The 10871-nt window shown below is 30.7% G+C and overlaps 1 protein-coding gene across 1 annotated transcript; it reads left to right on the forward strand.

The window, feature by feature from the left end:
• The first annotated feature begins 5669 nt into the window (after window positions 1-5669).
• LOC129889251 (homeobox protein ATH1) lies at window positions 5670-10238 on the forward strand. The gene is made up of 5 exons (XM_055964480.1): window positions 5670-6333; window positions 7716-9008; window positions 9163-9518; window positions 9718-9778; window positions 9863-10238. Exons 2-5 carry the CDS (start codon window positions 7869-7871, stop codon window positions 10025-10027), a joined length of 1722 nt encoding a protein of 573 aa, XP_055820455.1. The 5' UTR covers window positions 5670-6333; window positions 7716-7868; the 3' UTR covers window positions 10028-10238.
• The last annotated feature ends 633 nt before the right edge of the window (window positions 10239-10871 follow it).

Consider the following 10871-nt stretch of genomic DNA (forward strand, 5'->3'; position numbering starts at 1 on the left):
CGTGTGTAGGAAAAATTTCCTTGGCAAGAAAAAACACTGCAATGCACAGGAGTTTCAACAGAATTAAGGGAATCCAGATATGTTTGGTTCTGATCACTATTGCAGAAATAGCAGAAAGAAAGAGGGAGGAACGGGGCCTGTGAAAAGGAATGGGCCCCTCTGATTTGTAAAGGCTGCAAGAGGAAATGAGTGGAACTGCACTGCTGCCTACCATCAACTAGTAGGGAGTGGTGTAGTGTTACCCCTTACCTGATATTTTTTCTCAACCCTTACTTTTCGTTCACATATTAATTATGCTCAAATTATACTATACTATTCTCTTCCATTATTATTTTTTATGTCCCAAATTTTCGTATTATTAAGTTAGTGTTTGGCCATAAATATATTTGATAAACATTTCAAGTTTAAAAATATTAGAATATAAGCCAAATTTTTATATTTTATCAAAACACACTTCATTTTTAATTTTGGATTAAATTTCAATCCTAATTTATTGTACAAAATTTATATCGTTATATACATAGTTTATACAATTTTTATCCAAGTTTGCTCTCTGAAGTCACTTCCAATTAGAAATAGTTTTTTGTATACAAATCAATGGTATTTTTCTTTTATTTTCTTTCTCTTTTTTCAAATTCATATTAATTGTGTCCATTATCATGACTTTTCATGAAACATGTTTATTATAGAATGATAACACAAGCTAGCTTGATTTTATCACAACTGGAAAATGAGATTTTGAAAACGATTTTCATCAAAAGTCTAAGATTTTAGACAACTGTTTCCACCTGATTTCCCATAAAACTACAACAAAAATATTTCCATCTGATTTTCCATAAAATTTTCGTCAAAATATGCATTTTTTTAGGGAGTGTTACCCTTATTAGGGATGGTTTCATAGCTGGTTAGAGTTATACAAATATTGATGAGCTAAGTATTAGTCATTAGGAAATCTATATATTGTTTAGGGTCTGTTTGGAAAGTCACAATGTAATTGAGATTTTATGTAATTGGGTGTAATTGCCTCTTTGACATGTTTGATAGATCAAATAATTATTTGGTAAGAGAGGAATCGGGTGTTATTGAAGGGGGAGTAATTACACTCTTCAATTCCCAAGATAGGGTAAGAAATTAGTATAATTACATGATATAATTATATGAAATTGTTTTAAATTCTTTTTTATTTATATTTATATTTTTTCATTTTAATTTATTTTTTTATTTCTATTATTTTTTTAAAAAAATTATTATTCTAATATTTTCTAAAAATATTTTTTTTATTTTTTATTATTTATATTTCATTTCCTTCTTATTCTCAACATTTACTTTTTCATTAGATTCCATGCAATTTTTCATATTATTTATTTATTTTATTATTCTATTTTTTTGTTTGCATAATTTTGTTAGTATTTCAATTTTTAAATTAAAGTATAATTTATTATTAAATAGGATTATACACTTACGTTTTTCTTTTCTTTTAAATTATATTTATGTACGTTGTGTCAAAAATTGATATAAAAGTATTATGTTAAATTTTTTATTTAGAATTTAGAATTTATGTCATATTTTCAATTTCATTTGTTTTAGTAGCATTGACTTGATATTTCACATTGCAAACCATTTAATTTTTAATTAAACTTGTTAGTTTTTTTGCCAAATGTTTTAATAATTTTATAACATTATATTTATAATATTAACATTTTTGTCAAACATACATTTCATGATGTTCATAAAAATCTTATACTTTTAGTTTTTTTATTAAACTAATTAAAATGTACTAATTTAACAAATATAAAATATTTTTTGTTAATATTAGTTAAGAACATACATTTATTAATTAATATATATATATATATAAAGTTTCTTATTTGTCTAATATAAATTTTAAATTTTAAATGATTAAATTTTATTTTTCAAATTTCATATAACCTTATGATTGTACTTGTGCAATCAAACAATAAACTTATAATTATACTGTAATTACATTTTGGCAAGCAAACATGTTATTGTAATTACTATACTGTATAATTATTAGGCTGATAATTATTACACTAGTAATTACACCAATTTTAATTACTAGGTGACTTTTCAAACAGACCCTTAATGAAATTATTAGTTATATATATTTATGTATTTGTTATCATTGTTACAAAATGATACATAAATTTACTTATAACTTATACTTGTTTTAGTTATGTGTATTTCTAAACTACAAATCAAACACTATATTAACTTTATACATGAATAATTTACCTCCTAACGAGCTATCTAACATGATATTACTTATGCAAAATTTAATACATTCATAACTCACTTCCAAACCAGCTACTAAACCCCTTATTAACATAATTGTATAATCATAACATCTGTAGCATATTTCGACCACAAATTTTTAAAAATAAATTTCTTTTTTTAAAATTTTCTTTTATGCATAATACCTAAGTTTCAATACATCGAATTATAAAGAAGAGATTATTGTGACTTTAAGCGTATTTTTTATTTTTAAATACAATCAAACCTCTTTATAATAATATCACTAGTTTCAAGATATTTTGAATGTTATAGAGACTTAATTGTTATACGTCTATAACATCATTTGAAATTTAAATAATATTTGATTGTAATAGGCAAAAAGATACATAAAATTTGATTTTGCGTAGAATATAATATCTGAGATACTCCGTCAATTTTATACATTGTGTATTTTGTGTGAAAATGAAAATAAATAATTGATTGTCTGTCGAATTATCTAATTAATAAATTTTCTTTTAAAAAAATTATATAAATATTAAAATATCAAAAAATATATTTTATTTAATAAATAGATGGATAATATCGGTCTAGCCATCAATTTTTTTATTACTCGATCAATATTATTTTGGCAAAACTACCCAATTAAATATACTTCAATACCATATATACTAATATTATCTATACTTTTAAACAATTACATATCTTTATCACTAATTAAAAATTTCTTATCATATATTGAATAAGTAATATCCAGATACATATATCCCTAAATAATAAACTAAATTAGTTATATGCACATTAAACCACCCCTAATTAAGGTTTTCATGTCAATCAACTTTCCCTCTCTATTTTCGACCTCCCACCCATGTCCAATATCATTCTCCCCCTTCCTTCCTTCTCTCCACCACGATTTCCACCATTAAATTTCTAAAAATTACATCTGAAACAATGGGCATTACATATTCAAGTTTGTATCTATTTAATCATTACCTACAACCACGAGCCGACAAGAAGGCCACAACGAGTGCAAGCCTAATCAGGTACTGATACATCCTACATGAAATTCATGGTCGTACTGCAACAGCACTCAGATCTCACCTCTAACTATGGATTCCGCTAGGAAAATAGCACATTTAGAGGATTTTGCGGCCTGTTTGGCTACGTAGTGGAACTTTGAAAAGTGACTTGAGGACCTTCTTCTTCAAAATTTTTAATAGTCGAATCGGAAGCGACCAAAAAATCAAATTTTTGGTGGCTCTGGCAAAGATCCGTGGGTCTAGGCGCAGCGAACAACAACGACAAATCAAAAGGTGTAACAAACACCGTCATGGTGAGTGTTGGACCAGCCAGGAACGCAACATGAAAGTTTCTATAAGCGGAGATTTGCGCATGTATCTGATACATTATTGATGTATCTGACACATTATTGAGTGAACATTATATGTATCTAGGTTTTATTAGTGTATCTAATTAATTGTATATGTATCTGATAAAATATGCGCATGTATTGGAGATTTACGCATGTATTTGACACATTATTGATATGTATAATTATTGAGTTAAAACTATATATATCTAGTTTTTATCAGTGCATCTGATTGAGTGTATATATATCTGACAAAATATACGCATGTATCTGAATAAGAGTTCATGAATATGAATTAAGAAGTCTAAATTTTACTGAATCTTAAAAAAAAAAAGAGAAGAATTTTAATTGATTTGATTTTTTAGGAGTTGAGATATGTCACATCCTCTAAAGTTGTTAAAAGCACGATTTTTTTCCATTTATTAATGACTTTCAATTATATCTCTTAATTAGATACACCTCTTAATTAATGACTTTCTATTATATTTCTTAATTAGATATACTAATTGATATGTATCTCGGATACATGTATTTAGAAAAGGCAGATACACGTATTCGAGATCCAAAATATAATATGAAACGAAATATTACAAATTAGTGTAAATTTAAGAAATTAACTTCTAACGTAATGGGGCGATAGAGTGTTGTCCTTGTGTACATTGCACACTAGGGTTGCAATCCGTACGGGGATGATAAAAATGAAATTGGTAAGTAACATTATTTTTCTAACGTTTATGCAATTCAATATGTATTTGAGTTATTAATTTTATTTTGTTTATAGATCAAAAAATTAGAGCATCAGCCGACTTAGGATGAACTCTTCCAAAAGACCCACCCCAAAAGAAGAATTAGTCGGATCGGATCAGATCAATGGCCAATGGGTCGAGCAGAGGCTTGAGACTGTCTATATAACTGATATAATTTTTACTAAAGTAATAATATACAGTCGAGGATGATAATTACGTAGTCCGTACACTTGATGATCATGACTTAGCTTAGCTAAGATTTGTACATATGTTGAAACTCTTTTAAACTAATTTTATTTTTCTAACTTGTACATTAATATTTTGAGTTATGTACCAAACATAAGAAAAGATGCATGAAACACATTTATTTTTTAATAAATAAATAAATTCCTTCTTATCGAACATATTCAAGCGTTCCTTCTAAAGACTTTTCGTTTAAATTTTTGAATTTTTTTTGCGTATATTCTCAAACGTCTACTAGACGATAAAATTAACTACATAAAATCACCTCCTCTAGTTATACTCTAGATAGTAAAGTTTACCACATACCATCACCTCCTCTAGTTATAGAGCCCGTTTGGATTGGCTTTAAGTTGGTCAAAATCAACTTAAAGTCCCTTTTCAGCTTTTGGACGTGTTTGCCTAATGTTAACTTTAAACCAGAAAGTTCTTAAAGTCAGTCAAAAATGAAAAGTTAGGATTCCTAACTTTTTTTTTTCTAAGTGCTTAAAGTCATTTTCTTTGACCATGAAAATTATTTTTATATCCCTTATATTTTAACTAAATTCTCAAACTACCCTTTTTATTCTTTTAACCCTAAAATTCACATAATTTTCCTCATTTAAGCACTTTTATCCAAACACTCAACTGCTTATTTATAAAAATAACTTTGAGCACTTTAAAGTTCTAAAAGCACTTCATACATAAAAGTTATTTTTTTTAAGCCCATTCAAACGGGCTCATACTCTTTAACCTTAAATAGAAAACGTCTGAGATTTTACGACTTGTTTAGGCGAATGTGTATATGCCTGTTAACTTATTTCTGTAATAAACATGCATAGAACTTAGTATATCTTAAGTACACATTATCATATGTTCAAAGTGTGTAACTGAAATTTGGTGACAAGTTTATAAGTTGTCAATGTATTAGGCCTATTATAAAGAAGTAGTATTTTATTGACTTTTATGTGAAGATTATATTTGTTAGAATCCAAATCAAACGGCCCCTAATTAAGGTTTGAACAGTACATCAGGCACTGGTTGGCTTTTCACAGTCACTATTGTGTGTGTGGAAATATAGAGCAAGTATAGTAATGCATGAAATGTGAATGATTTTTGGTTTGTGTGGCTCTTCTCTCGCTATCTTTTCATAATGGGTCCATAAATCCGTGTAATTATTCATCTCCCAGCTGCTCTCTGCAAAACCAACGAGCACATTTTTTGGCTTTTAACACTTCTCTCACTCTCAAGCACTCTCTCTCTCTCTTCCTTCTCTTTCCTTTGAGATTTATTAATGAAAAAAAATGTCTTTTGGACCCCCTTTTTAAAAAAATAATGTGTATGTGTGAGGATGAGGGAGGAAGATGATAATTCTGAATTTTCTGAGTTTCTTGGGTGTTGGGTTCTGAGTAAAAATCTTGCTTTTTCCTTCCTCATGCAAGCAAAACATCTTACTTTTTCCATTGCCTTTTAGTTATTGAGGGTGGGTTTGTGGGGTTGATACAGTGTACTAGTCCTACCGTATTCCCTCCTTTTTATTGTTAAAAGGGATAAAAAGGGTCCTTTGATTAAACATTGTTTGGGGTGAAAGGGAAAAAAACCAATGATTTGTTTTGAGTTTTTCTCCACATTTGGATTTGGCAACAAATAATAAAGGATCCATCTTTTTGTATGAGACAGACAGACAATCTTGGAATGCCATTTTAAGAGGAATTGAAGCTGCTGTTTGTGGAAGTTTGGCAAAATTTGGTTATCTTCTTTCTTCACTACTATTTCTTAGAGTTGCTTTCTACTAATAATGTTTGCAAGTAATTTTTTTGGACTATTGTTATTATTTATATTTTGGATGTGTTTTAAGCTAAATTATGAGGTGATGAAACATCTTTTACCCTATCATATATGTTCCTGGCTTTTCTATTATTAAGTTCCATATAAGCTAGCTATCTGTTTTTCTTTCTTTTTTGCTTTCATTCTTGGTTTATCATTCTCTACTACTTGACATGTGCCATATGTTTGAGTAACATTTTCACCTTATTTGTGAGTAAAGGAGAACAACTTTGATAATTGTTTGTTTTGACAAGATAATTTCTTTTGTACCTCAACATACTGACTAGGAAATGTTATTGTCTGATGTTTGTTTCATACATCCTATTTTAATCTATCTTGCTCCTACCCTTCAAAAATGTCAACAGGTGCGAGTTGGATTCTCCAGTAGTATATTTTTGGATAATCCGACACCGGTGCGGCATCGAAAGTGAATGTCCGTGCAACTTAGATTTTAACTATCTTGGATTTGGCAAATTAACCGTTTCCATTTGGAGATTTGATAACTTAGATGGAAGTTCATAAGAATGTTGAACTTAAATGGCGGATTCAGAATTTAATGAATGTAGGCTCTGAGTTAAGAGAGTTATAGTTATAAAATATATATGTCTAATTCTCTCTATATTTGTTTTTTGCACATCAAAGAGCAGATGGTCTGTTTTCCATTTTTCTACTGTTATAAAAGAACAGTTGTGGTACTGATAAAGTAATATTAGGGTACATGAACTTTTCAATATGATACTGCCTTATTATTCTTATGACATAGACACACCAACATAAAGAGACGAAAAAGTTGAATGTTAATGACCATCCAACAAGGAAAAAAGAAAAATGTCTTGTCCATCTTTAGTTGCTCAATTCCTAGTGTCTCTTGAGTTGAATCATTTTTATTGAGTCAACTAGTTGGATGTATATGATCGTGTCCAATCATATTTCCCAACAAATAAATAAAGGGATTGGGGGGGATGGGAAAGGGATAAGGTTAATTTGGGCTTGATGTGCATGGTGAAAGTAAAGCTCTTAAGTTGAACAATTTCAAATGCTATCTCAGTGAACCTTTTACAATGTTAATCATAAAAAAGTAGATGGATCAAATTAATAGAGGTGTTTTCTCTACCATCCATCAGTTGTAAGGCATGTTGCGATTTTTTTTGTTTTCCTTTTCCTTATTTGCGATACTAATTTTCATCTTTTATGTATACTTATTTTATTAAGTAACTATTTAGGTGATACAATGTTACTGACCTTCCACAGAATCTGTCAAGATGTAATCTAAATAGTGTGAATTGGCATTTATTTTGTTATAGGCACATTCTGTTCAGCCAAAAATATTGAAATGTGAACTGTTGGTGTCGTGGAAGAACCTTTTGTGTGTCCGCAGCTGTTCTTAGCTTGATCCCTTTACTTTGTCGTTCCATAGAAAAACCTAAAGTGATGTGGAACTCAATTTGCCACTAGAAATGGTAGAGCCTCATCCTATTATTGATGAAAATTTTCTTCATACAACCATTGTTCCAATTAGTTTTTCCGATACAGTTCGTATGAACAATCAAAACCACATTATGGATGGACAAAACCATATCATGGATGGACATGGAATTCCTTTTCCTTTTATGCTGCAAGGAGAAGCTGTAAACAGTTCTCAAGGATTTCTAAATCTACCAAATTTTCCTCGAGCTGTTGATACTGAAGCAATTCACAATGTGCTGCCGGCTGGGAGAAACAGAATAAAAGAGTTCTCAGTGAGTACTTCTTATCCAATCAGTAATGCTTACACAGAGGATCAATATATGGAGGGAGTATCAATTTCTGCTGTGTCTCTTGCAAATCTTTTGGCTGCAAGGAACACTATGCATGAGAATCCTGAAAATTTAGCGGTACTAGCTCCTTTATCACATCCTGCAGAAGGCCAGAAAATTGATGGTCTAGACTATCCTAATGTGTTGAATCATTCATTTGGATCCTACAGAAACTATGAGTTCGATGGTGTCCCAGAAATTGCTGGGACGGTTGTAGGACGAGCAGGATCTCAGCCTTTCCAATTAACCGAAAATGTGAATTCAAACACATGGTTCTCATCAGAAACAGCTAGTTTGAGTTCTGACAGTCCCTCTAGATCCACCAGATTTAGCAATGAGCTCTGTCTAAGTCTCACAACATCACAGTCTGCTGTTGCATGTGGGGCTACTCTCCGGGATCAATGCTCAGATATAAGCTGCTCAGCTGTGACAAACCATGCTTTCCCTCAAAGACGTTTTGATTCAGAGCTAACGTCTTGCAACAGCAGAAATCTGTCTTTAAACTTTGGTTCATACAAACCTGTCCACCTTTCACAATTCTTAACTGGATCAAGATATCTCCGTGTAATGCAAGAAATACTCTCTGAAATTGCTCAGTTATCACTTCAAAATCATTACTTGGTAGGCCATCGAGGAAATGGGACGGAGTATGGTGCAAACACTTCATTTGCTTTGAGTTCAGATGCCGGAAGGGGCTATGCTGCCATGAGTTCCGATGATTTACCTGATGGAAACCATAGAATCATTGGTCCGATGGATTGTGAAGCAAAGAAAAAGAATCTGGTGGCTTTGTTGCAAGTGGTAAGTTGGCAAGCATTGTGCCATTATTTCCTAGACTATTTGATGTTTAGTTTTCTTTGTTAGGATAATCTGTTTTGGAAATTCTTTCTGCTTGCTCGTCTCTATGCCTACTCATCATATGTTGTGTCGTGCTTTGCACTTCCCATCTATTTAGGTTGACGATCAATACAACCAATGCTTGGATGAGATTCATATGGTCATCTCTGCGTTTCATGCTGTCACAGAGTTGGATCCTAGTATACATGCTCGTTTCACCCTTCAAACCATCTCCTCCTCGTACAAAAACCTAAGGCAGAGAATAAGCAATTACATTCTCACATTGGGAGATCATTTTAATAAAGGAGGAGAAAGAGGAGTAGAGAAGTCATTCGAAACATCGTTCATTCAAAAGCAATGGGCACTTCAGCAACTAAAAAGGAAAGATCATCAGTTATGGAGGCCACAGAGAGGCTTGCCGGAAAGATCTGTCTCAGTTTTGAGAGCATGGATGTTTCAGAACTTTCTTCACCCGTAAGCATGACTTTAACTTATATACACTATCAGTATATCCTTTTTTTGTTGTAGCATGTAACGTATCTGATTGCAACTGATGATTTAATCAAACTATAGAAATTGAATGTCAGAAAAAAAGTTTTAACATTCTCTTAGTTGAATGCTTCTGTTTCTTCTTGTAATGTAATGATTTGCTCTAAACACTCGACGAATGCAGATATCCAAAGGATGCAGAGAAGCAATTGCTGGCAGTAAAAAGTGGATTGACAAGGAGTCAGGTATAGTTGAACTTGTATATCAATTTTGAATGTTGTTGCTTAGTTTTTCTCTTGTTTAATTCATTGAACATTTGGTTTGAACAGGTATCGAATTGGTTCATAAATGCTCGAGTTCGTCTATGGAAACCAATGATAGAGGAAATGTATGCTGAGATGAATAGAAGGAAAATTCGTATTGGAAATGAAGATGAAGCTAACCATCGAAGAAATCACAAAATTATTGAGAATCATTTATTTACAATGAAGTAACGTGATGATGATGATGATTATGTATAATAATATTTTTGAGTTAATATATAGTATATCACTAGTTTAGTGGATCTTCGTCTTCATCATCTAATAGTGGAGTAGATAATTTGCTCAAAATTTGTGCAATTGTACATCTGCTGTATCTACGACTCCATGTTGTATTTTAAACCAAAATATGGTTTTTATATATTATTATTCAAGTTCTTACCTATATCTAGAGCCCGTTTGGATGGGCTTAAAAAAAGTAACTTTTATGTATGAAGTGCTTTTAGAATTTTAAAGTGCTGAAAGTTATTTTTATAAATAAGCAGTTGAGTGTTTGGATAAAAGTGTTTAAATGAGGAAAATTATGTGAATTTTAGGGTTAAAAGAATAAAAAGGGTAGTTTGAGAATTTAGTTAAAATATAAGGGATATAAAAGTAATTTTCATGGTCAAAGAAAATGACTTTAAGCACTTAGAAAAAAAAAGTTAGAAATTCTAACTTTTCATTTTTGACTGACTTTAAGAACTTTCTGGTTTAAAGTTAGCATTAGGCAAACACGTCCAAAAGCTGAAAAGGGGCTTTAAGTTGGTCAATCCAAACGGGCTCCTATGTGTCGTAGGTGCTTTAGTCTTTACGGTATAAATTTTGTATCGAGTCAGATTAAATAAAATCGAATGTCAAACAAAATAGAATGGAGTATCATTTATTTATATTAAGGAAGCTAGGTTGGTTTAGTTGGTTGAGCTTTTTAACTTCCCAATAATAATAATATTTTTTAATTTATTTATCTGGAATTCGACTTGATATAAAGTTTAAAAAATTTTATTTAAAAAATTGAATTTTGTGGTCTTAAAATTAA

This window comes from Solanum dulcamara, chromosome 5 (assembly GCF_947179165.1).
Source record: "Solanum dulcamara chromosome 5, daSolDulc1.2, whole genome shotgun sequence".
In the NCBI taxonomy this organism is placed as follows: domain Eukaryota; kingdom Viridiplantae; phylum Streptophyta; class Magnoliopsida; order Solanales; family Solanaceae; genus Solanum; species Solanum dulcamara.

Excerpts from the sequence above, each read along its gene's own strand:
- LOC129889251 (XM_055964480.1), top strand. The coding sequence starts at position 7,869 with ATGGTAGAGCCTCATCCTATTATTGATGAAAATTTTCTTCATACAACC. Across the intron at positions 9,009-9,162 it reads TGGTGGCTTTGTTGCAAGTG|GTTGACGATCAATACAACCA; the intron begins GTAAGTTGGCAA and ends CCATCTATTTAG. Across the intron at positions 9,519-9,717 it reads TTTCAGAACTTTCTTCACCC|ATATCCAAAGGATGCAGAGA; the intron begins GTAAGCATGACT and ends CGACGAATGCAG.